The sequence below is a fragment of the Brassica rapa genome, chromosome A03 (genome assembly GCF_000309985.2).
Source record: "Brassica rapa cultivar Chiifu-401-42 chromosome A03, CAAS_Brap_v3.01, whole genome shotgun sequence".
In the NCBI taxonomy this organism is placed as follows: Eukaryota; Viridiplantae; Streptophyta; class Magnoliopsida; order Brassicales; family Brassicaceae; genus Brassica; species Brassica rapa.
Window position 1 is genome coordinate 4,597,148 of NC_024797.2, and position 25,040 is coordinate 4,622,187.

The 25,040-nt window shown below is 35.3% G+C and overlaps 5 protein-coding genes across 7 annotated transcripts; 4 read left to right on the top strand and 1 right to left on the bottom strand.

Moving 5' to 3' along the window:
* Nucleotides 1-32: 32 nt before the first annotated feature.
* Nucleotides 33-4,075, bottom strand: LOC103856543 (serine carboxypeptidase-like 47). Of its 2 annotated transcripts, XM_033286525.1 has the most exons (9): nucleotides 2,892-4,075; nucleotides 2,618-2,786; nucleotides 2,339-2,458; nucleotides 2,113-2,256; nucleotides 1,898-2,048; nucleotides 1,707-1,795; nucleotides 1,361-1,619; nucleotides 1,099-1,232; nucleotides 33-997 (listed from the first exon to the last, which is right to left on the bottom strand). In XM_033286525.1, the coding sequence occupies exons 1-9, from the start codon at nucleotides 3,233-3,235 to the stop codon at nucleotides 869-871; spliced, it is 1,539 nt and encodes a 512-aa protein (XP_033142416.1). In that variant the 5' UTR covers nucleotides 3,236-4,075; the 3' UTR covers nucleotides 33-868. The 2 variants fall into 2 exon arrangements, with proteins under 2 accessions (XP_033142416.1, XP_033142415.1); XM_033286524.1 differs by having other exon boundaries at nucleotides 1,707-2,048.
* Nucleotides 4,076-7,745: 3,670 nt separating this feature from the next.
* Nucleotides 7,746-11,400, top strand: LOC103856544 (heavy metal-associated isoprenylated plant protein 3). Its single transcript, XM_033286534.1, has 6 exons — nucleotides 7,746-8,277; nucleotides 9,028-9,639; nucleotides 9,770-9,893; nucleotides 10,016-10,224; nucleotides 10,299-10,386; nucleotides 10,501-11,400. Exons 2-6 carry the CDS (start codon nucleotides 9,631-9,633, stop codon nucleotides 10,776-10,778), a joined length of 708 nt encoding a protein of 235 aa, XP_033142425.1. The 5' UTR covers nucleotides 7,746-8,277; nucleotides 9,028-9,630; the 3' UTR covers nucleotides 10,779-11,400.
* Nucleotides 11,401-11,645: 245 nt separating this feature from the next.
* LOC103856545 (ABC transporter F family member 1) lies at nucleotides 11,646-14,681 on the top strand. Its single transcript, XM_018657877.2, has 5 exons — nucleotides 11,646-11,864; nucleotides 11,948-12,167; nucleotides 12,270-12,554; nucleotides 12,632-12,866; nucleotides 13,315-14,681. The coding sequence occupies exons 2-5, from the start codon at nucleotides 11,961-11,963 to the stop codon at nucleotides 14,370-14,372; spliced, it is 1,785 nt and encodes a 594-aa protein (XP_018513393.2). The 5' UTR covers nucleotides 11,646-11,864; nucleotides 11,948-11,960; the 3' UTR covers nucleotides 14,373-14,681.
* A 277-nt stretch (nucleotides 14,682-14,958) lies between these two features.
* On the top strand, nucleotides 14,959-20,350 carry LOC103856546. Of its 2 annotated transcripts, XM_009133657.3 has the most exons (11): nucleotides 14,959-16,218; nucleotides 16,548-16,598; nucleotides 16,923-17,045; nucleotides 17,763-18,293; nucleotides 18,381-18,576; nucleotides 18,682-18,838; nucleotides 18,912-19,011; nucleotides 19,115-19,177; nucleotides 19,279-19,368; nucleotides 19,449-19,550; nucleotides 19,820-20,302. In XM_009133657.3, the coding sequence occupies exons 1-11, from the start codon at nucleotides 16,018-16,020 to the stop codon at nucleotides 20,159-20,161; spliced, it is 1,956 nt and encodes a 651-aa protein (XP_009131905.1). In that variant the 5' UTR covers nucleotides 14,959-16,017; the 3' UTR covers nucleotides 20,162-20,302. The 2 variants fall into 2 exon arrangements, with proteins under 2 accessions (XP_009131905.1, XP_009131904.1); XM_009133656.3 differs by having other exon boundaries at nucleotides 16,018-16,218; nucleotides 18,381-18,838; nucleotides 19,820-20,350.
* A 235-nt stretch (nucleotides 20,351-20,585) lies between these two features.
* Nucleotides 20,586-24,987, top strand: LOC103856549 (probable aquaporin PIP2-4). Its single transcript, XM_009133658.2, has 4 exons — nucleotides 20,586-23,671; nucleotides 24,049-24,199; nucleotides 24,291-24,576; nucleotides 24,682-24,987. Exons 1-4 carry the CDS (start codon nucleotides 23,365-23,367, stop codon nucleotides 24,793-24,795), a joined length of 858 nt encoding a protein of 285 aa, XP_009131906.1. The 5' UTR covers nucleotides 20,586-23,364; the 3' UTR covers nucleotides 24,796-24,987.
* Nucleotides 24,988-25,040: the final 53 nt, after the last annotated feature.

Sequence of the window (25,040 nt, forward strand, 5' to 3'; positions counted from 1 at the left end):
AAAAAAAAAAAGATAGTGAAGATATATATATATATATATTTTGATAAAAGAAGTGAAGATATATTTTTGTAACCTTGGATTATATTCATCTGTAAAGTTCTTTAATCCGTATAAGTGCGTAATGTTTATGTACATTGGTTATATTGTAAGTTTTGAAGGAAATGATAGAAGACTAAGTAAATTGGTGACAAAACAGAGAAAGGTTTCTTATACTATCATGAGAGAAGAATCAAACCTTTCGCCGATCCTTCAAAAAGTTCATAGGACCCGTTGATTTCCTGCAAGTGAAACTTTAGAATTCGTTGCACCTTTATTTTTGCTGATTGTTATAATTCTATCACAGATGGTTCTTTGGACTCCTCTGTCAAACTCGTTAAGAACGTAACCTCCTAAATCTGCTTAAACCAGTGAGAGTATGAAACGTTCTTCTCTTAGAACAATTGGAAGACATGGGACGTTTTTCTTAAAAGCAGACAGAGAGTGGTCGGGAAATTATAGGGACTAGAAAATTAGTGTTACATAGATCTCAGCTGAGCCATAAGTATATATCATCGTTGTCTTCCATGTTTGAAACTAACCAAGCGTTTCTTGTTTTAGCGAGACCTTTTACATTTTTCATTTTGAACAACGATTGACAAAAAAAATTATAAAGTGTTTTGGTCAACTCTAGATGTTTCTCTCGTTATAAGTTTGCAGAGATATATATATATATATATATATATATATATATATATATATAAATTTATGAATGTATGGTCACGCTCAGAGAATATAAAAGAGCCATCTGCATTATCGAACTGAAATTTATTTTGATTAGTTAGTTAAGGAACTACAACAACCAGTTCGTATTCGGTTAAGAAATATTCGGCTAGAATAACTGACGAACTGTTGCACCAGTCGGAGTAGGAGTAGCAAGCTTTCCTTGCATCCAAGTCTGAAGCATTTGCAAAGAAGCCTTTGGCTGATCCATAGGAACCATGTGTCCAGCATCATGAACCTGCCCCAAAATTGAAACTATCAAAAACAGGAAGAAGGAAGTCCACTTCAATTGTATTTACATTAGTAATAGGTTTGGTTCATCGGCTTTATTCGGTTTACCTTAAGAAAAGTGAGAGGACCGTGATTCTTCATTAGCCCAGCTTCCTTCCCATCTACCAAGAACGGGACTCTCTTGGCTGATCCATACTCCTTCTGGTTTGACCAGTTTAGCTGATCAACCCACCTGGAGTTGCCTGTATATACCAAATAAATTATATCAATCAATGCAAATGAAACTGCACCCACGACCTTTTGTTCTGTTCCACGTTCATAACCTAAGCCATAACTAAATTAAGAAACATACGATGAATCTTATTCTCACCAAGCCAGTTACATATGATATCGAATTCTCCTGCATAGACAAGGAGACTGATTCCATCTTCAAGAAGCCGTGGAATCTTGTCAGCAAGATTTACCATCCAATCATTTAGCATTGCTTTATAAACTGTGGTACTACACGACACAAAGTCGATGTTTCCAACTCCTAGAGCTTTGCGTACTTTCTTTTGGTTCAAAAATGCTTCCATTTTCGAAAAGTCATAGCACAAGCTTCCAACACACTTTTTCCTTAAGTCATAAAACTTCAAAATAACCCATAATATATTTGTCAAAACTCATATATAGAGAAATGGTTCAGTTGGTGTGTTGTTCTGTATAACTACGCTTACATTTGTGCCTTCTATTTTGGACATTATCTGGGTGAATATGTCGTTGCAATCTACGAAAGCATAACTACATTCTTCACCACCATTAAGGTCTGAAATTGATTTAAAAAAAAAAACAGATTTTAGACTCGAAAAGTTTTTTTCCAAACCCAAATCCAAAAATATTCGAAACAAATAGATTTTATGGAAGTTACTGCATTTTTTGATGGAACTTTGACAAAAAACATAGTCTTGCTTGAGACTCTCATGATCAGACTCAGAGATCAACTTCATTTCCAGGGCATAATCCCCATATGCACCATATTGAATCTCCGGGTTGGTTAAACCGTTACCAATCGCAAAACCCTAATTTTAAACCGAGATTAAACCAGATGTTTGATCATTAAAGAAAAGCTAATGAAAGACTTACCTTAAGGTTGATTGGAATCCCTTCCTTATTCTTGTTTCCGTTGTGAACTCGTGAAGCCAAAGCAGGGACGTAGTGACCAGCATATGATTCACCCGTGATATAGAAATCATTTTTTGCATACTTCGGGTGTTCTTTGAAAAAGGCCTACAAAAATTCAAATATAAAAAGCTCAAACCATTACAATTCGAAGAACATTCATTTTGAAATGTTTGAACAACAGTCAGACCTGTAAGAAATCGTAGAGATCATTGCTCACACCAGTCTCGTCGTGGCGAAGATCGCTTTGGTCCGATGTGTAACTGAAACCAGTCCCGACCGGTTGGTCCACGTATATTAGATTGGATACCTATTGGAACAAAAGTAGTTGAGTAATAAGAATATTGAATGTTCCTTGAGTAACAAGAAAGAGTAGTTGAGTTATAGTAATTTTTTTATATTAAATATGTTTCTTTCGTAAGAAGATATAAGCTTTTCCTATCTAAACTAAACCAACCAAACAACTAACCTTGTCCCAACCAAAATCGTTCCAAGAAAGAGAGAGATCATCCGATATTGTGAACGGACCGTTCTCATAGAACAGAGCCACACTGCTACTACAACCCGGTCCACCAGATAACCAAATCACAACCGGATCGGTGTTGTTGGTCCGTGACTCAAAGAAGAAATAGAACATCCTGTTAGAAAACAACATGCACCCCAAAACCAAAACAAAATCAATTGGTCTACTTAAAACACAAGGAATTAAACCGGATTAAGTTTTAACGTGTTTAAAATATTACTTAGCTGATTTAGTATGAGTGAGGCTGTAGTAACCGCCATAGTGGCCGAATTGTTGGACAGAAGGACCACCTATAGTGTTTCTTATACCGATGGTTTCCGGAAAATTGATTTGGCTTTCAATGAGTCGGGGAACATCAGGGCTTCCCTTTGCGATGACATTGACGTCATGGTCAGGCATTAGATTGAAGGACTTGATCAGCCTCTCCGCATTACGGCTCACTAAACTTGCAGACGATGAGCAGTTTGAGGGTTTGTTTAGGATCCTTGAGGAAGTTGAGTGAGAAAAATGAGAGAAAATGACAATAAAGAGGATAAAATGGAGAAGAAATGATTTCGCTTCCATCTTTTCCTTAGTGGTTTGTTAGAGAGTTTGAGGTTTTGGTGTGGAAAGAGAAGTATTTATAGAGTTGGCATGCGTTGTATTTAATTTATTTATAACCAATTAGTCGTGTCAAGAAAAGATAAATGGAAGATATTTTTCTAAAATATTTCTAGATATTTTATATTACTTTGTTAACTTGATATGTTTCCTAAGTTTAGGGATGTGGAATATTAAGAAAACAAAATCCTAGTAATACAAAAAAGCATTCTCTACAAAAAAGAAAAAATCAAAGGAATTTCTCCAATATCACAAAAATCCAAATTAACCCATATCAGTCTGTAGTAACTAAATTGCTAGACCAACACGTGTACGCTGACAATCGCCGATAATCCTCAATTGCTGGCTGCCGTTAAATTCTAACCCTTTACGAAGTCAAGCCAGAGTAATTAGAGTAAAACAAATACTCCACTATAGAGCCTAAGTGACGTCTAATTATCGCGAAAAATAGATACATTGTATATACGTTTATTATTCTTTAATTACTTCGTTATAGAACCTATAAGATAATGTATGGTGTTGAGAGAATCTACCGCATAATTTATACAATTATCACTGATGATTGATACCCTTAGAAGAACCTAAAAAAAAATTAAAAGAATTTATACACTTAGCATTGATGATTAATTGTATTCTTTAAAATTGAAATATTTTGAAAATATAATAATATCATTATTAAGTTTTATTTATTAACAATATATATAAATAAATACATATAAAATTTTGGGACAATTTTCTATTTTTATTTCCAAAAACTCATTTAAAATAAATTTATTGATTAAATAACTATAAATATCCAGTAAATGATAATAAGTACTAGTAATTTAGTTTGTTAACTGTATGCATGTAAAAACATTTGTAAGAAATAAGTAAAACCGAAAAATAACTTTTGATATGGTATTACATATGAAGACTCATTACCAGTTAACACATAACTCATCATCTTTAAACTTTAACCAACTGGAATGATTGATCCTCATCTAAGTTTCCCCTTAAATTATTTTTATAGCCATTGGCCCCAAGCTAATAATTCATTGGCTTGTACTCCAAACTGGCTATGTTGTTAACGTCTTCTCATATAATATTTGAACTGTTTTATTTATTTTCTCGCTTAAGGTCTATTACATCGCTCTAATTTATACACTTAGGAATCTAGGTTAAATGATGTGTCATCGTCCTTATCTTTTAGCATAGAGAACTTATTAGCCGTTGCTGTATGATGAGCTGTTGATGAGGTTGCAATGCCTTTTACGGATTGCTTTTCCTTTCCGTTGAGCTCCGTACGGACGTTGTTTTGTTCTCTTGTTCAGGTTGTTCTTGAACTGCTGGAGTGGGCTGAATCCTTACTGGGTTGTGTAGTCTTAGGCTTTCATATGAGTGTTGGTTTTGAGTTGGATTTGGACCGTAAACAAATATTGGCCTTTTATTATGAAATATGGACCGTTTCACATATCTTCAGAAACCACCATTGGCCCCTATTGTTTTCTATCGCCTCCCAATTCACTCGGAGTTACTCTCCCCTTTCACCTCCTCCCTAATATAGGCGTCCCACTTTCATGATTCATAAAGCTCCATCATTTCATGATTCAGTGGAGAGTATGAGTGCTTGCAAGATATTTGATCAAAATGGTGCATGGCTACGGAGAAGTAAGGGTTTTTGGTGTCGAGACATTGATCTAAAAATTATGTGAACCGAAAAGGGTACTTTCCACCTTCAAAACTGTATTTGTTGTGTGTTACTTCGAAGTTTAGGAGAAACAAAGGCGATTGGAAGCCAATGAAGCATGGAATTCGGGCTTTCATATATTAAATATAATATCGGCCAAAAATTTGACAAAAGTGACTTTAGTCTAGTAGTCAAATTTCTCTAAATTCTGTAAGACATGAATGGTTCAAACCTAACCAGACACATTATTGTTTTTGGCTTGTGGTCTCAACAAAATATGGACCAGCTCTACTTTTAGCATAGAGAACTTATTACCATTTCTTGTTATCCAAGAAAATGAGATTTCATCGGAAAAACTAGACGTTTGGAAGATATTCATTATACATTTTCCTCATTTCTTTGTACTCATTTCCTCCAATACATGAGAAACATGAAACAACATGAAACTCTTTCTTTTCATTTCTTTCCATGCTCTCATGTTACTTGAAGCATTGGGGGATACCCATGAAACTGATAAGCAAGCATTACTCAAGTTCAAGTCTCAAGTTTCCGAGGAGAAAAAGTTTTGCTGTCTCCATGGAACAACTCGTCCCCTCTCTGCAGATGGGCAGGGGTTACATGTGGCCGCAAAAACAAGAGAGTTACTCGTTTGGACCTCAGAGGCTTTCAGTTGGGTGGAGTGATATCGCCATTTATTGGTAATCTTTCATTTCTCACATCAGTTGATGTCACTGATATCTCTTTTGGTGGAAACATCCCTCGAGAGCTGGTTAACTTGTTTAGACTTTAGCACTTGAATATGAGCTTCAACATTTTGGAGGGGGGATTCCAGCCAGTCTGTTCAACTGTTCTAAATTGGTGGACCTTGATTTATATTCAAATCATCTTGGACAAGGTACTCCTTCGGAACTGAGATCATTGATGAAGCTTGATAGACTTTGCTAAAAACAATTCAATAGATTTTCAGACAAATCTAATACTTGTAGGCCTATGAGATTCCCAATGCCATGAGGAATGCTTCCAGATGCTTCCAGATATGAAATTATTTTGAAGAGCTACACTAGTGAGGCTCATTGACAGATTGGAAATGGAGACATGCAAGTCACCCTCGAGATTATTGAATCCCTACTATTTGCAGTTGGGAGCAGTTAGTCAAATCTAATACTTGTAGGCCTATGAGATTCCCAATGCCATGAGGAATGCTTCCAGATGCTTCCAGATATGAAATTATTTTGAAGAGCTACACTAGTGAGGCTCATTGACAGATTGGAAATGGAGACATGCAAGTCACCCTCGAGATTATTGAATCCCTACTATTTGCAGTTGGGAGCAGTTAGTCAAAGCAACAAGAAATTCAAGATCTCCCGCTGAAAAAATTCCCAAAGAATTTTCAGTAAGGCTTAATCTTTACAAATATCATAGTTTTGCGAAGCTCAGAGGAATACTTCCAGTCAGGTTGTTAAGCTCCATGCCCAGATACTGAAGAGTTGAAATATTTCCAAGTGTTGGTGGAATGGCTCCTGTGAGAAAATTATTTTCCATAGCCCATCGTTCAATGTTTGGTAGCAAGTTACCAAAATCTGGCCTCAAGTTCCAAGAGAAATAATTACCAAACAAGCTCAAATACCAAAGGGAGGACAAATTGTAAATTGCAGGAGGACAAATTGTTTGTTGATAACAAGAATAACTCTATTTGAGTCAATATAGCTATAGCCTCAAGAATTCCTCCTTCCGGATTGTTTTCATAAACCAATCCCAGCCTATTTTGGGAAACTTTCAGGCTTGGTGGGATATAATGCCTATTCAAACAAAATGTCGGGAGAGATACCACATTCTTTAGGCAACATCACTCGGTTAGAAACACTCCAATTGTCAGACAATAGTTTTGAAGGAATCATTCCTCCAAGTCTTGGTAAATGTGGTAAATGTAGCTATTTGCTAAATTTACATATCCAGAATAATAAGCTCACTGGTATTATACTTGAGGAGATTGTGCAAATTTCAATCATTGTTTTCCTAAACATGTCAAATAATTTACTGACTGGCTCTCTACCAGAAGATGTTGGACGACTTGAAAATCTTGGTATGTTAAATGTTGCTCACAATAAGCTATCAGGGAAACTCCCAAAGACTTTGGGTAGAAATTATTTTCCTTGTATCATTTCATTTTTTAATTAAATTTTTGCTAATGTTTTTCTCATTTTTTACATATTTTTTCCCAAATATTTATTTATCCCTTTAAATAGTAAGACAAACCATATAATCAGTGAACCAAAAATCCATCTTAGATTTTTTTTTCAATCATACCATTACCTCATTCATTATATTATTTGATTTAAATGAAAAATATATTTTTTAAATTCAAGTTCTCAAATGTTCTGTTAAATATAAACCATCCAATCAAAGGCTAATTATTTATAAAGCATATATTGACATTATAAGAGATTTATAAGTATTATAGATCATAAAACTATATCTTTATATGAATATGCAATCATTATATTTATTTTTATTAATTATTTTCTATCAATTATTTTATGTAGTATATAAATAGAAAAAGAACTGATCAAACATTATTACATTTCATATAATTTTGAAAATTAGCTACCATAAATTATTATTTGTAATATCATTTAGGTTATTTGGCAAGTGATAATAATTAGTTTTAGATTCACTTTTTATTTTAGATCTAATTAAAATAATTAAAATTATAAAAAGTTTCGTTCATTATATTATGTAGTTTATAAATATAAAAAAGAATTAAACAAACGTTATTATTTTTTATATAATTTCAACAATTAGTTACCATAAATTATTATTTTAATATAATTTAGAATATTTTGAAAACGATATTAATTGGTTCTATATTTATTTTATTTTTAATCTAGATTTAAATTAAAAATTAAAAATTATCGACCAAACAAATTATAACAATTTTGTTAAAACTTCACAAATAATCATGTAAGGAAAAATCAGTTAAGTGACTTTTCGTTGTTTAATGTATAGAAGGATTTCTATTTATATGAGACTTACTATTTCAAGTATACATATATAGTACTTAGAGACCTTATTAGTTAGCAGTATTTGTTTAGCTAGATAGTATTGACTATTGCGAGACCGTATTAATTAATAGTATATGTTGAGTTGCTACATTGTGTATGAAAGTCACCACCTTTATCAGTGTCTCCTGCGGCTAAGAGAAATAGATTGATGGAAATACAGATACTGTTTCTATGTTCCAGTTGACACATTCCCATGCCAGATATTGTTACATCCAAAACCCTCCGAATATAAAAAGGAAACCACAACACTAGTTATATAACTTTTGAATTAGGTTCCTGTTCGTAATCGCGCTAGGTGCTAGTCGTGCACTCGAGCCAGGCCTAGCGCCTTGACGAAAAATCGGAGATTAATTGGGGAGTACGCGGGGCATTTAATTTAATTTTTTAAATTAAATATAATATGTAAATATATATTATAATGTGATAATCTATGTATATTGAAATTCATATTAACATTTAAATTAACTAAATCCCATGTTAAGGACTTTAGTTTTAAAAATTCAAATCCATAAATTAAAATGATTTCACTGTCGAACCTATCGTAGAAATACATAGTCATTAGAATCACCTATCTAAGATTTATCAAAATGTTTATATCATGTACAAGAAAAGAGACAATACAGTCTGTAGCATATACTGCATTATCAATTTATTTTGTATAGAAAAATTCAACAATAAAAAACGATTAAAATAAGAAAAAGATGCGCTGAAGTTAAAAAAACAAGAGTTCTAACTACATCCCACATCGGAAAGCAAAATAAGAAGAAACATGTCAAATTATCTATAAATATAGATGTTTCTGCTTCGCTTCAGTTTCAAGGTGGGCTTCCACAAAAGCCCTGTCAAAAGTGTTAAAATTAATCGGGAAAAATCGGTTAAAAATCGTTAAAACCCCGATTAATTAACTTAGGCGGCCGGTTTATTGTGGTCCGATTAGTTGACCCGATTTGGTCCAAATCGCCACGGTACTCGTGCGCCGAGCGCCTGGGCAGCCGAGTTTTCGGCTAGGCAGCCGCGTTTTCGAACAGGGGGTTTACCACATCGCTACTAAACAAAAGCACATATGCATAGGCTCAGTGAGGCCCATAATATTTGGTTTGGTAGGGTTGGTGAACTTTATGTCCACAACCCGTTTCGTCTCAACTAAAGAGAACCAAAAAAAAACAACTGTATCAAGAGGAACTGAAAAAATGGAAAATTTTCAAATATTACAATCTGTAAGCTATTTAGAACTAAAATTATGTATGGAAAACTAACTTTTCATCTTTTCCTAAATTAAGATGCTGGAATTCACTTTTCTTCAAAAATGAAAAAGGAACCTTAACTTTCTTGTAATGTTTTTAACTTTTTAACGAAAACATAAAATATGTGCTGAATGTAGTTTTTGGGTATAAAGTGCGTGGATTTGTTAAGTTTACACTTTCTTAACTATATGATATTGGTAAAAAAAAAACTATAGAACAATATCAGAGGTCATTTATATAACACCACTCATCATCATCATCATAAAGCCCATTTAAACCGAACTACTATAAATAGAATGAAAGGTCTAGTCCTTCTCTCTTTCCTTCCGACTCTGGTCTCCGTCTACTTTCCTTCTCCCCACTACTTCCTCACTAAACCGAGTCACCATGAGTAAGGTAACCGAGTCAAACCGCAGCTACCCTTTACAGCAGCCTCGAATCTTCTCTCTCGACTTTATCAGTTTAATTATACTGCAGATCATATTTATTGGGTTTAAATTGCGCACTCTGTTTTGTCTCTGAACAGAACAACAACAAAAGAGATGGCAGCGGTGAGAAGAAGACGGCGTCTATCACCGTCGTTTTGAAGGTCGACATGCATTGCGATGGTTGCGCTTCAAAACTCGTTAAATCCGTTCGTGCTATCCAAGGTTTGATTTTCGTATGAACAAATCGAACGTTACCGTCCTTTTTACTCGGAACCTATACTGGGTCATTTAAAAATCCCTACTTTAATTGAAAAATAACAATAACGTGTAATAATATCTCTCAGGCGTTGAGACGGTGAAAGCAGAGTCAGAGACTGGTAAAGTAACGGTGACCGGAGATGTAGATCCGGCTAAACTCCGGGAGCAACTTGAAGTGAAGATAAAGAAGAAAGTCGAGTTGGTTTCTCCTCAGCCCAATAAGGAGAAAGACAACAACAAGGACAGTAAGGACAAGAACAAAGAAAAGAAGTCAAAGGAGAAGAAACCTAAAGAGGTAAAGCTTTGAACTTTACTTAACCGTTCGTATTATTACAAAACCAAGAATCTGATTCTAAAAGTCTGTGTTAGGCTCCGGTTACAACGGCGGTACTGAAGGTGGACTTCCACCGTGAACGGTGTATTGAGAAGATTCAAAAGACTGTCTCTAAAACCAAAGGTTTGAAGAGAGAGAGACACAACAAAACCAATGAGTTCTGTCAGCGTTTTCAAAACGCTGTTTTTAGTTTAAAACGCTGACGACGTTTTATTTTTTGGTTTTTTGCAACGGCAGGTGTGAGTGGCTTCTCAATAGATCACGAGAAGCAGTTGGTGACGGTTAAAGGAACAATGGACGTGAAAAAGCTCGTCAGGAGTTTGACTGAGAAGCTAAAACGTAGCGTGGAGATTGTGGCGACGGCCAAGAATGGTAACGCAAAAGAGAAACAGTACGTGGCGGCTCAGCCTGCTCACGGGTCTGCGTATTTTCCGGGTGAGGATGGAGATACGATTGAATACTTAGCACCTCAGATTTTCAGCGATGATAATCCGAATGCTTGCGTCGTTATGTGAAGCGGCGGAAGAACATTGACGGGTAGTAGAATAGACTGTAAATATGCGCTTAAGATTTTTAAGGTACTTATTGAATATTTAAATACTTCTTTTCAGATATAATTTCAAAATAAATATAGAATTGAATATTTTTAGTACATATTAATGTGATCTTTTATTTATGCCTCTGAAGATGATGTTTCTCAGGTCATCGAACAAAAGTTTAATCCTATCTGTTGGACCGCGCATATCTTTGGATTTGTTGGACGACTATATGATGAAACAAAAGTTTACTAGGGATCATCTTCGCTTACTGATCAATACATAAACCATTTTCAATCTATTTGATTGATACAAACATCGCCTTGAACTAGTGAACAACGATCATTGCTTCTCAAAAGTTTACATACAAGTATACATAATATAACACCTTCTCAAAAGTTTAAATTTTTTTCTTTTTTAAATCTTAATAAAATTAAAGAATGAAAAGAGAAAGACATGCAGGAGTCAATGATTTCCCCCTTTTGCCTTTTACCTTTCTTCATCTTCACATTTTTCCTCTACTTTTGTACTTTTGTGAAATTTATATTTGATTCTATTTCTTTCTCAACACTAATTTCCAAATTTTTTTTTTTTAAGAATGGGTGGACGATTGATAAGGACGAGAACTTTCCTCTTCATTTGAAAAAAACATTTCACACCTTCAAATGTCATACCAAACATATACATACATAATGGGGCTGGTATAAGAAAGACAGTGGGGCTTCCACTTTCACCTATGGATCTTTACCTACAAACATTGGGCCTTCAATTCAACAAGCCTAAATAAAAGCCCATATAAAAAAACGCACCATATTCGCATATTCGCGACCGACCAGATGTGGGGAGTTGGTGTTAGATTCCAATACGCAAACTAAAAAAAAGTCTTGCAGCTAAACACAGTCTTGTCGTACACGTGGCACTCACCCTCTTATAAATAAAAAAAACACGATTCTTTCCTTCCGCCTCCCTCGACAGAAACCACTTCTCTCATTAACCCTAATTCACACACCTTTGCATCTGCGAAACTCGATCTCCAGATCTCTCCAAGCTCCCAATCTCCAACAGGTAAAAATCCATTATTTACAAATCATCCTCAATTGTTTGATTTCGATCTGTATCATCCTCAATTGTTTGATTTCGAATTTCAGAGAGATTCGAAAGATGGTGTCCGACGCTAGCAAGAAGAAGGCTCTCCAGAAGAAAGCCGCCGCCGCCGCCAAAAGAGGCGGTAAAGCAGCCGCCGCTAAAGCCGCCGCCTCTTCTTCAAACGGAGCTGATAGCTTGTCGAGCGGCGTCGACGCTCTTCAGATATCCGACCGGACCTGTACCGGAATCCTCTGCTCTCATCCTCAGTCCAGAGACATTCGTGTAAGTCTTTTTTTGAAGTTAGATTTTTTTGAAGTTAGAGACGAACTCGTGTGAATCAGTTAGATTGATTCTTTGTTTTGTTTTGTTTTGTTTTGATTGCAGATTGAATCTCTGTCTGTTACGTTTCATGGTTACGACCTGATTGTTGATTCGATGCTGGAGCTTAACTACGGGAGACGTTACGGTCTTCTCGGGCTGAATGGTTGTGGAAAGTCTACTCTTTTAACCGCTATTGGACTCAGAGAGCTTCCGATTCCTGATCACATGGACATCTACCATCTCTCCCACGAGATTGAAGCCACCGACATGACATCTCTCGAGGCTGTGATGAGCTGTGACGAGGAGAGGTTGAAGCTGGAGAAGGAGATCGAGACTCTTGTTGAGCAGGTTTTGTATAAAAACTCGATTCTTGATTTTGGTGTGTGTTGTGTTTGGATGCTGATTTTAGTTTTTATTGGCAACAGGATGATGGAGGCGGAGAGCGTCTTGACACAATCTACGAGCGGTTAGAAGCCATGGATGCTTCGACGGCGGAGAAGCGTGCTGCTGAGATTCTGTTTGGTCTTGGTTTCGACAAGGAGATGCAGGCTAAGAAGACTAAGGACTTTTCTGGTGGGTGGAGGATGAGAATTGCGTTGGCGAGAGCTCTCTTCATTATGCCAACTATCCTTTTGCTTGATGAGCCCACTAATCATTTAGGTACGTTCTTACTTGCTTTGATTGGTTTCTGTTTTGTTTTTCATTAGTATATATACTCCCTAAGTGTAGTTTTAGACTTTAAAATCCATTTCATTTTAAGGTTTTATTCTATAATTTTTGTACTTCTATCTATCCCTACTTTTTAGCTCATTAATTAGTAAAATAAAAAATATTAACTAGTGGTATAGTAAAATATATAATGAATTTTTAATGAGTGAAGAAATTTTTAACTACATTATAAGGGTTTGATCTTATAACTTTTCAACTTATATCCCTACTTTTTAGCTCATTAATTAGTAAAATAAAAAAATGTTAATTAGTGGTATAGTAAAATATTTAATAATTTTCTTAATGTATGAAGAGATTTTAAACTATATATAAAATGAAAGAGGTAGAGTATATTTTTATTTTTATTTTTGTGCTGAATCTTATTTCTCTCTTGCAACAGATTTGGAAGCTTGTGTCTGGTTAGAGGAGAGCCTGAAGAACTTCGACCGTATCCTCGTCGTGGTCTCCCACTCGCAGGATTTCTTGAACGGAGTGTGTACCAACATCATCCACATGCAAAGCAAGCAGCTCAAGTACTACACCGGTAACTTCGACCAGTACTGCCAGACACGTTCCGAGCTAGAGGAGAATCAGATGAAACAGTACAGATGGGAGCAGGAGCAGATCTCCCACATGAAGGAGTACATCGCCAGGTTCGGTCACGGTTCAGCCAAACTAGCTCGTCAAGCGCAGAGTAAGGAGAAGACTTTGGCCAAGATGGAGAGAGGTGGACTCACGGAGAAGGTGGCGAGAGACAGTGTCCTCGTTTTCCGTTTTGCTGATGTTGGGAAGCTTCCACCTCCAGTGCTTCAGTTTGTGGAAGTCTCGTTTGGGTACACTCCGGACTACCTTATATACAAGAACCTCGACTTTGGTGTTGACTTGGACTCTAGGGTGGCACTTGTGGGACCCAACGGAGCTGGGAAGAGTACTCTCTTGAAGCTCATGACTGGTGAGCTGCATCCAACTGAAGGAATGGTGAGGCGTCACAACCACTTGAAGATTGCTCAGTACCATCAGCATCTAGCTGAGAAGCTGGACCTTGAAGTGCCTGCGCTTATCTACATGATGAACGAGTTTCCGGGTAACGAAGAGGAGAAGATGAGAGCTGCTATTGGTAGGTTCGGTCTGACCGGTAAGGCGCAAGTGATGCCGATGAAGAATCTATCTGATGGACAGAGGAGCCGTGTGATATTCGCGTGGCTGGCTTATAAGCAGCCTAACATGCTTTTACTGGATGAGCCTACTAACCATCTGGATATTGAGACGATCGACTCTCTTGCCGAGGCGTTGAACGAGTGGGATGGTGGTTTGGTTCTTGTGAGTCACGACTTCAGGTTGATTAACCAAGTGGCTCATGAGATATGGGTGTGTGAGAAGCAGTGCATCACGAAATGGAATGGTGATATTATGGACTTCAAGAAGCATCTCAAGGCTAAAGCTGGGCTTGAAGACTGAAGATAAAGTCAAGTCAGAAGACTTGGTTGGGTCACAGGGCTATAGAGAGTGAGAGGGATTTTGTTTGGTGATGGTTTTGAAGCCAACACGTTAAAGAGAGAGGGAGACACCATACTCGTAATCTCTGCACTTCTTGCTCATTTAAGAGGTCAGTGATTCTTCTATATTAGTACTATAAACATCAATCTGCACTTTTATTTTTATTGTTTTGACGTTTTTGGAGGAGAGACAGATATGAAAAACGAAATATTTTGGTTGTATTGTAGGATTTTTTTTTTAATTATTAAAAGACTCAGATGTTGACGATTATGGTATTATTTAATATTATCAAAGTTAAGAAAAACATCGCATCAGTTCCAAAGCTATTGCAAGGGAGACGCAGAGGTGTGATTGTGGTGTTTATCAAATAGTATTGAATATTGATTACAGTTTAGCCGAGGCAGAGGTCAGAGCTTGTAATAGGTTCAATCCAAAAAACATTACTAAAATTAATCGAAACCTTCAAAATATAAAACATGCTTGTTTGCTAAAAAATCAAATGGATAATGGACGTAGATATAGGAGAGATTAACTAAAATAGGAATGAGTTTCTTCTCAAGGGAAATTAAAACGAAACATATTTTGAGCTGTGATATATGCTTGTTTGGCTTATCACTCGCTGTGGACCACTGATGGATAATGGCTACAACATCAAGCACTTCCCTCGTTACCTCATCTTCCTTACACTAACCGGTATCTTGAGCCGCTGTGCAGCGTTCTTTTGCATGGTAACTTTCCAGAAGAAGTAGCTTTAAGCTCCTTCTATGCATGTAAAACTATACTGGACTAATCAATAGAGAACATAGACAAACCACAAAGGTTTTACAAGAAGAAAGAATACATCAATTGCTGAAGATCATGGCCTGGTACAATGTTCATAGGTAGTTCCATCGTCAGAGTTCAAGATTTTCTTATCTGTAATTCTTCATGTTGTACATCTTTCTATTGTCTTATAGATATAACGTAGATCATCATCGTGTTGCAACTTGCTATCAATTATGTTTTATACACCAAGTAAAAATGTAGAAGTACATAGAAGAACCAATGAGAAAACCTTCAAGAACTTCCATTACTTTCTTGGCTTAAAAGTTAATAACAATGGTAATTTGTTTTACTTTCATCACCTAGAATTTCATATTTCCAAATGAGATGACATCATTTGATACAAATTATCATTATTAGTCTGGTACTATACAGTGTGGAGAAGCATTTATTTAAGAACAAGGTAGATCAGAATGTATTGATTGTTTTTTGTTTATAACAAAAAAAAGTATGTAAAAGTTAAATGATTATCCAATTAAAATATTTTTTTTTGCTTACACATTAATCCTACAACTAGATATGCAAATTGTTACGTAATGATTAGTGAGCCAAAATCATAATCTCCCTTGTACTCAAACAACAAATCATAGCAGAAACCCAAATATGAAATATTTTATAATAATGAAATTATTATTAAAAATTAAAAACCCACTACCCACCACTCTCTCTCAAGGACGGTTAAGAGCATCAGCTACGAAAACTGCTTCTCGTCTTCCTTCACCAAACCCTCACAATCGGTCGCTCTCTTCTTCATCTTGAAGCCTAAGCCAATCTATACCTCAATATGTCCCATTCTTCTTCTATTAACCTCCTTCATTACCATTACCTCCCTCCTTGTCTAAATCACTCTTCCTTCCGGTTTTGCGTCACTGCTCCATCTTCATCTCGTTGGTCTAGTCCCGACGACGACATCTGCTCCATCATGGCCATGCCCACCACAACTCTCCCTGGCTCCATGTCTCCCTTCAATGTCCCTCATAGTGTTGTGAGTTTTTATTTTGTTCCATTCTTCGTCTTGTCATTTTAAATGTCAAATTAATGGATTGTTTGCATACAGCTCGAAATGTATATGAATCTTAAATCTAATAACTAGCTTATGAAACCTCGAACCAATGGAGTTTGTATAAACCCTCATAACCCTCTTTTCACATATAAAAGTACCTAATACGTGTGTTTTATGCTACGAATATGAATTGATTTTAGCGTTCATTCACATGAATCTGATCATCAGTCTGTTTCTGCATGATTCTATTGTTGTATGAATCGATGCTTTCACTTATTGGATTTTTTCCTGTGAAACTTTGATGTGTATAGAGGACGAAAAGGCCAAATGGGCAGCAGAAAAAGGAAGAAATGGAGAAAGAGGTATGGAAGTCCATTTTAAAGCTACTTACCTATTTAGGTGTATATCTAGGCAAACACCAAGGGATGTTGTTATAAATCGACATGCTAATATATACATAGAGCAGAGTTTTAATATAGGTATCCAATCTAAGTTTTATGTTCAATATATCTTTTGGCATTATCTAAATTAGTCAATGCATGTTATTATCATTAACAAACAGAAATCACATAATATGATACTTCTGCAATTGTGAAATTGTAGACTAAATAATAAAAATTATCATTTATATTTGTCAAATTGTAGGCTAATATGTGGTAAATAATAGAAGGTTTAATAATTGTTAGGTGTATATGTTACGGGAGATGCTTGATCAAGAAGAGAAGACACGTGAGATCTTGGAGAGAGTCCAAAAACATCAGCTTCCTTCATCTTCTTCTGTTGCCCTTCCTGCTTCTCTCCCTCCCAAGGTAACTATTATACCTTTGTACATGCTTCTCCATATCCCTTTGTAAATACGCGTGGAAGAGTAAGTAAAGTTTCTAAGTTTGGATAGAGTGAAAAAGCAGCAAAACTAAAATATATGAATGTGATGATAAATAACGATCATACACGTATTTATGGTAACGTTGCTTTTAAACCAAGGCTTTAGGTCAACCATAAATGCAATTATTAATTAATAGTTCTCTAAATCAAACAAAATTGCTAGATCACCTTACGGCCGGGACAAAAGGCATAATCATAAGCAAATATACAAAGAGTTAAAAAAAAAATACAAACTTCCGTTACATGTTGCGAAGCTATTCTATGCAATCAAGGCCCTTTCTAGTTTAGTATAATTACATACTATTTTCTAACAGGCAATCACCTGCTAATTAGCTTTCTGCTACATGATAGTCAAACTGATGTAATTATCGTTCAAAATCTAAATTGATTTTTCCTTGTTTTTAGTAATTGATGTTTCGATTATTTTGATAATGCTTTATTATTATATTCATAATTTTCTCAATAACTTCAAAAATTAGGGAAATAGTTATTATATATGTAAATAGAGCCAAGCTTCAAAAATGATTCACTTGCTTCTGAAGCGGTAAACTTTTCATTTGCTATGAGAGAAATAAGACCATGACATTTATTTAGCAGTAAAAAAGTTTAAATAAGTTACCTAACACTATTTTTTAATGCAGATGAAGGAACTAATAACGGAACTTTCGATAGTGGAAGGGGAAATCTCAAGACTAGAGGTTCAGATAAGCCATCTCCAGATAAATCTCAAGGAAGAACAAGATGAAACTTTGAGACAAGCAACAACAAGTTCATCAAGAAGAACATGGCAAGCTAGTGAGAGTGACAATAATGACTCTATAACCTCTCATCAAGCTCTGCCAAAGTACTCTAATTTGCCACCTCCAAGCCCTATGGTGGATCAATGCATGATGAAGAATGGAAACAACAACACCAAATCTTCTACTAATCATCGTCAAGAGAATGCAACATTTGAAACAAAGACTTTGCATTTCATCAACAAAGCCATCAAAGGTGATTACGTGACCCAAAGCTTCCACAAATCTAATGAGAAAGTTGGATTAGTCAAGAAGGAAAATCCTCGGTCAGTTCAACAAGAAAATAAGTTGCAAGAGAATACTAATATGAAGAAGATGCTTAGGAGGATGAAATCGCCTTCTCCTCTACGTGAACCTAGATACTCCTCTCCCAAGGTACGTAATTTGTATAATACTTATCATGCATCATTCACTTCGTTCAATTTACTCATACAATTTATAGTTAATTATGATTTTTTGTAGACTAATAAGGATCGTGTAGCACTTGATACATCACTAGACCTCCCACCAAAATCTCTATCAAGCACAATTTTAATGGAAGATGGACAAAACATACAGAAGTGGCATCCAAACAAGCTCGCCGAGAACATCATGAAGTGTCTTAATTTCATCTACGTTCGTCTCCTTAGAACCACAAGAGTCATGGAGCTAGAGAAAGGTCCGGTTTCGAGATCCAATCCTTTCTCTTTGATCTCAAGAAGCTTTAGGGTGGACAAGGCAACATCCGGTTTGTCTAAATCCATGAATCTCGTGTCTTATAAAGAATCAAGACAACAAGATCCCTATGGAGTATTTGATGTAGAAGCATCTTTGGCTAGAGACATTGGTCCGTACAAGAATCTCGTCATCTTCACTTCAAGCTGTATGGATTCCAAGTGTATTTCGAGTTCTAGCTCGGTTTCTTTGATCCAGAAACTCAGGTAAATTTCGAGATAAACTTTGTGAATTTATTTTCTTACGTTGGCTAAACATATTGTTATGTACAAAATGCAGGGTGTTGATGAACAATCTTGAGACCGTGGATTTGAGAGTGTTGAGCCATCAACAAAAGCTGGCGTTTTGGATCAACATGTTCAATGCATGTGTTATGCATGTATATATTCTGTACTTATATACTTCATATTTTGTTAATTAAAAAAAAAATTCATATTTATGTATATACTCAACGTACTTTCATTACTTCCGCGTATGACCAGGGATATCTACAATATGGAGTTCCTAAAACAACTGAGAAACTACAATCTCTTGTTTATAATAAGGTATGTTTCTCTTTTCCATTCTAAAATAAACACTAGATTAAGTCAACTCCATATTGTTCATACGTATTTAAGTTTTGTGATAATCAAAGTATAAATTGTAGGCTACAATAAATGTTGGAGGCAAAAATATAAGTGCTCATACCATAGAGCATTATATTCTACGGAAGCCTGCGAATTCTAACATGACTCAGGTACATACTATGTCAATAATCATCTTCATATTTATCTGATTAATCTTATAAATTCGCTAAGTATGCAAATATGATCACAGGATCGACACGAAGAAATGATTATTCGTAAACTATACGGTATAGAATCAACGGATCCTAACATCACATTTGCTCTCTCATGCGGAACTCGATCCTCTCCTGCGGTAAGTTAAACTCATTAATCCACTTCTATTAAGCTGAACAAACTGTGACAATAGACGGTTTAATATCTATACTTAAATTAACTACATAGATGGTTAACTAGCATTCTTAGTACCTGATCAGTGTTGTAGTATTTTTAATTATTCACTATTTCAAGCACTTGATAGAGTTATAGACAGTTTTTGTTACTATTAGATTGATGGTGAAAATATATGGTTACATACTATATACTATCACAACAAATGGTTATTTTCCAAATTAAAAATTGAAGGTGAGGATATACACCGGAGAAGGAGTAGCAACAGAGCTAGAGAAAGCGAAACTGGAGTACCTGCAAGCGTCCGTTGTGGTTACATTGGCTAAACGGGTAATCTTGCCTGAGCTTCTTGTAAAACACGCCGTCGATTTCGTGGCAAGGGATGATGGCAACGGCGTAGAGATGGGATCTCTGGTGAAATGGGTTTGCAACCAATTACCAACGTCTGGTTCCTTGAGAAAATCAATAGTGGATTGTTTAAAGAATCAAAACTCCAAAGCTTCTTCTTCTTCATCCTCTCTGGTGGTTGAAAAGATCCCTTATGATTTTGAGTTTCAGTATCTTTTAGCTATTTGAAAAATACTAATTTGTTATTTTTTACTGTTGGAAATCTTGTGTTCAATAAAAGTATCAAAGCTTGTTTTATTTTATTTTTATGGATGATTATTATACTGACATGTATATGGTTTATCTCGACCAGTCAACATTTTATGATCATCTTCAAACTGTAAAAAAAAAACATTGCTTTAGAAATATTTTTCTCTTTTTCTTTTTAATTTAAATTGTTTTACAAATTAAATTCTAAAGTAAAACTATACATTTACAACCAAACTAATCATCCACTCGATCTTCTTTGATATGCATCATCTAGTGGAGTCTGTATTGTTCCTTCCGCGGCGGCTCTTATAATTAAGGCGCTCAAGGAGCCAGAGAGAGACCGTAAGATAACGGTAACATTTCGTTTGATGACGTCATCGAGATCGCAAAGATTATGCGTCCGAGATATATTGCTAAGGAGTTGAGTGGAACGGTGAGGGAGATTTTAGGGACTTGTGTTTCCGTGGGGTGTACGGTTGATGGTAGGGACCCAATGACAGCATCTTCATGAGGAGATTGTTGATGTTCCTAACGAGTAAAGAAGGTTCTTTGTCCAAAAAAAAAAACGAGTAAAGAAGGTTCCTTTTTTTGTTCTCTTGTCGTTTTGCTGTAATTGTGTTTGATTTCGAGGAATTGCTTTTTAGTACACTACATTTCAGATATTGAGATTTGGAACATGATAGTTTTAGATTTGAACATTTGAATCCTTTCTTGGGATGAAATATTAGAATGTTTCATTTATATAGTGAAGTAAGGTAATGATGCCTTATTCAAATAGTAACATTGTTGGATGCATCAAAAGATCTTATAACAGTATAATCTTTACATTTTACCAAAAAAAAATAAATCTTATAACAGTATAGAGCATGTGGTTAATAGTTTGAGTGAGTACAATGTGCAGTGTTAATTTGCTTTTGCTCTTATACTTTGGAACCTTTTCATCAATCATTGATTTCATCTTGCTATCAAACTCTAAACCAAAACTAATGAACATGCTCACTTGTATTATTTACATGGATGTATAAGACGCACATACTATATATTTATATATGCAACTAGAAATATAATATATGCATGCATCAAGCATGTAAGTCCAACATGAATTGAATAATTGGAAAAATTAGGATCAAATCATTGGGACATAATTTTACGATGTACAGAAGAAATCGTCTGGCAAAGATAACATATAATAACATGTTCAACGTTGTTCAGATTCTGCATGTCATGGATCTCATTCTTATCATCTTATTTTACGTTTTCCTCGATTTTAAATCCGAAATTTTAGTTTTCCCATATTTTTGATAATTGGTGGGTTATATTGAGGTTTCATTAATTCATCATTTTAAATATTGTCCAGTAATTTTCTGTTGAATTTTTATGTCATATATCATATTATCATATATGTATATTATATAGTAAAATGTATGCTAAGCAAGTCTATTACCACATATATGAATACATGATTAATATAGCTTGAAAATTTAGGTCGTGACGACGTTGATACAGACTTGCTCGGGAATGATTTCTATTCAAGCATAAAAAACGTTCATACAAAAAGTATACCTTAAATTATCTTCGATACATCTAAGTCATCCTCGCTGGACCACGTAATTAATTAATATAACATTATGAATTGTTCAGGCATAATATATTGTTCGGCCATCTTTATATATATATATATATATAGTTTGGCCATCTTGTTAGACCGTAATTCAGTTATTCGCTAGATAATATCAATTTAATGGAACATGTAAGCTAGTAATAACATAAATTTTAATTGTAAAGATTGAAATCTGGATAAAGAAAAATAGGAGATGAAATTTGACGTTGCAACAACAATTGAAAAATATTAAATTAAGGCTCCAATTAAACTAATATAAACACAAGAATATGTCTAAATCAAGGGTTGGTCAGGATAGCCTAAAACAAGTTTATCTTCCACTAATCATACAATTTAAAGACAGCTCTGACACGTATTATGTTATTCGGAAAATGTACGCATAATATAGAAAATGTTGAATTGAAGAAACATCTATCTCCACACCACATGGATTAGTGGAGACTCTGGAGACAGAGGATTGGCTATACAAATGCATTTGTACAGGTCTGAACGATTTTAATTTACCTTGCTACGCATATCTGTTTTACGTTTTATTTCTAGAAGAGCTTTTGGACCAAGGCTCGTAGTTTCTGTTAACCCGGGATCAGCCTACATTCTGGTGCTTTAAGAGGATTTGTTTCCATTATTCTTTATTATCAATGAAATTAGAAGTTGAGAAAAAGGAAAAAGATTGAAGAGACAAATATTATGAAAATTCCTCAATATTGAAAAACCTTAACTTTTTAAAATAGCATCAATGTTATGATGTTTCTTTGGTGAGTGGGTGTATTTCGTGTGAATAAACTAAAGATTACAACAATTAACAGTAGTTTTTTTTGTACTGTAGGTAAATGATTTTCAGTATCTGCAGTAATCTGTTGCTTTTTCAGTTTCTTGGATGACTTGTATATTGAAGAGTAATTAAATAACTTGCATCATAAATTACACGGTTCCAATAGTTTAAGACATTTGCGATTGTTCTAAGTTTTAACTCAAAATCACTGATGAGAATCATGAGATACTCCAGAATGTATAAACATATAGTTAAGTCATAAAAACTTTGATCTATTTTTACTCTTTTCTATATACCCATTCCCACATTCGACGAGACTGAAAAATTAAACCCACCATACCCATATTTAAGAAAGAAACATATAACAAATGTTGGAATTTCTTTATATAAACCAATATATCAATATTCTGAAAAGTTAAAACATAATACTGCATGCAATTGTGCAAAGCATTCCTTCATAACATTTTTTAATTCCTAAAAATGTTGAGATGTTTCTCATAATACAACCAGCTCATTTGAGGCATATACGGTTTAGATATGATTCCTTCCATTATTATTTCTAATACTATATGTATACTTAACTGTCCACATAATTATTTCTAATACTATATGTGTACTTAATTAACTGTCCACATAATTAATAGCCATAAAAATTATCTGTCTTACAATGTACTTATACCAAACCTTTGCATAGCATCTGTGTATATATATACACACAACTAAACTAGAGAGTTACAACAAACATCAAAATACATCCATCTTTTCTCTCTCTCATCATCATCTTTAGCCATGGCAAAGGACTTGGAGGTGCAAGAGGGCGGAGCAATGGCGGCGAGAGATTACCAGGATCCGCCTCCGGCCCCATTGTTTGACATGGAGGAGCTTGGGAAGTGGTCGCTCTATAGAGCGGTCATAGCTGAGTTCGTGGCAACACTTCTCTTCCTTTACGTCTCAATCCTCACCGTAATTGGCTACAAAGCTCAGACCGACGCAAATGCCGGAGGAGTTGATTGCGGCGGCGTTGGGATATTGGGTATTGCGTGGGCTTTCGGTGGAATGATTTTTGTTCTCGTTTACTGCACCGCCGGTATCTCTGGTACGTATAGTAACGTTCGCGTCACGGTTCCTAGATTTTTCCGTAAACATATATAACGTTAGAAATATGGTATAGTTTATTAAATATATCACATATAGATTATAGTAATACCTAATCTGTATAGATCCATGTGGTACTTTAATTTCAATGTTTTGTCGAATAAGCCTATGTACTGTCTATCTATCATTTTGTTTTGGTCAAAAGCCAATAATATCTTTCATGCATTTAATAGAAATTTTCAACTTTCTAGTCAGTACGAAAGTTCAGCTAAATTCGGTATGAATTACTTTGGTTTGGCTTACCTAAACTAAAATACAACCTTACATTTTAAGTTGATTAATAAATTAACATTTCTTGCTGTTATTGAAACATTGAAGGTGGTCATATAAATCCGGCTGTGACGGTGGGACTGTTCTTAGCTCGAAAAGTGTCATTAGTGCGGACAGTGTTATACATTGTGGCTCAGTGCCTTGGTGCCATATGTGGTTGCGGCCTGGTCAAAGCATTCCAAAGTTCTTACTACAACAGGTTCCATCATGTCTCAACACTCATGCATCAGCCGATCAAACGTCTAGATATCTTTTTTTTTTTGCTAAATACAAATGAATAATAACATTAGATATGGAGGTGGAGCCAACCAGCTTGCCGACGGCTACAACAAAGGTACCGGACTAGGTGCCGAGATCATCGGAACATTTGTCCTTGTCTACACCGTTTTCTCGGCCACCGATCCCAAGCGAAGTGCACGTGACTCTCACATTCCAGTTTTGGCGCCACTTCCCATTGGTTTTGCCGTCTTCATGGTTCACTTGGCCACCATTCCCATCACTGGAACCGGAATCAACCCCGCCCGTAGCTTCGGAGCCGCAGTTATCTACAACCAAGAAAAGGCCTGGGACGACCAAGTACGTCATTAACTTTTATATACCTGGACACATTTTCTATTAGTTAAAAATATATATCAAATGAAACTAATGATGCTTAATCATATATTTTGATAATTTGAACAGTGGATATTTTGGGTGGGACCAATGATCGGAGCAGCAGCAGCTGCGTTATACCATCAGTTTGTTCTAAGAGCGGCTGGAATTAAATCTCTTGGCTCCTTTAGGAGCTCTGCTTAATTTTAATTGTTTGAATTGAGCCACAAGTTGATCTTAAACCAAAATGATGATTACCACTATATATTAAGCGGAAGCTACGTGTATCTTTTATTTAATTTTATGTTCTGTTTTTAAATTTCAAGGAATTTCCCATTGGTTGTAAATGTGGTTTTAATTAATGTTGCTTTAAGATAAATCTCTTCTTTGCTTTTATTTTATTTTCTTTATATTGCTGTTCCTTCAAGCTTACAACCTCTTCATGCATT

Excerpts from the sequence above, each read along its gene's own strand:
- LOC103856543 (XM_033286524.1), bottom strand. The coding sequence starts at position 3,235 with ATGGAAGCGAAATCATTTCTTCTCCATTTTATCCTCTTTATTGTCATT. Across the intron at positions 2,049-2,112 it reads GGATTCCAATCAACCTTAAG|GGTTTTGCGATTGGTAACGG; the intron begins GTAAGTCTTTCA and ends GTTTAAAATTAG. Across the intron at positions 1,233-1,360 it reads TATCATATGTAACTGGCTTG|GCAACTCCAGGTGGGTTGAT; the intron begins GTGAGAATAAGA and ends TGGTATATACAG.
- LOC103856544 (XM_033286534.1), top strand. Across the intron at positions 9,894-10,015 it reads ATCCGTTCGTGCTATCCAAG|GCGTTGAGACGGTGAAAGCA; the intron begins GTTTGATTTTCG and ends AATATCTCTCAG. Across the intron at positions 10,387-10,500 it reads GACTGTCTCTAAAACCAAAG|GTGTGAGTGGCTTCTCAATA; the intron begins GTTTGAAGAGAG and ends TTGCAACGGCAG.
- LOC103856545 (XM_018657877.2), top strand. The coding sequence starts at position 11,961 with ATGGTGTCCGACGCTAGCAAGAAGAAGGCTCTCCAGAAGAAAGCCGCC. Across the intron at positions 12,168-12,269 it reads CTCAGTCCAGAGACATTCGT|ATTGAATCTCTGTCTGTTAC; the intron begins GTAAGTCTTTTT and ends TTTTGATTGCAG. Across the intron at positions 12,867-13,314 it reads TGAGCCCACTAATCATTTAG|ATTTGGAAGCTTGTGTCTGG; the intron begins GTACGTTCTTAC and ends CTCTTGCAACAG.
- LOC103856546 (XM_009133656.3), top strand. The coding sequence starts at position 16,018 with ATGTCCCATTCTTCTTCTATTAACCTCCTTCATTACCATTACCTCCCT. Across the intron at positions 19,369-19,448 it reads CGAATTCTAACATGACTCAG|GATCGACACGAAGAAATGAT; the intron begins GTACATACTATG and ends ATATGATCACAG. Across the intron at positions 19,551-19,819 it reads GAACTCGATCCTCTCCTGCG|GTGAGGATATACACCGGAGA; the intron begins GTAAGTTAAACT and ends TAAAAATTGAAG.
- LOC103856549 (XM_009133658.2), top strand. The coding sequence starts at position 23,365 with ATGGCAAAGGACTTGGAGGTGCAAGAGGGCGGAGCAATGGCGGCGAGA. Across the intron at positions 23,672-24,048 it reads CTGCACCGCCGGTATCTCTG|GTGGTCATATAAATCCGGCT; the intron begins GTACGTATAGTA and ends GAAACATTGAAG. Across the intron at positions 24,200-24,290 it reads CAAAGTTCTTACTACAACAG|ATATGGAGGTGGAGCCAACC; the intron begins GTTCCATCATGT and ends TAATAACATTAG.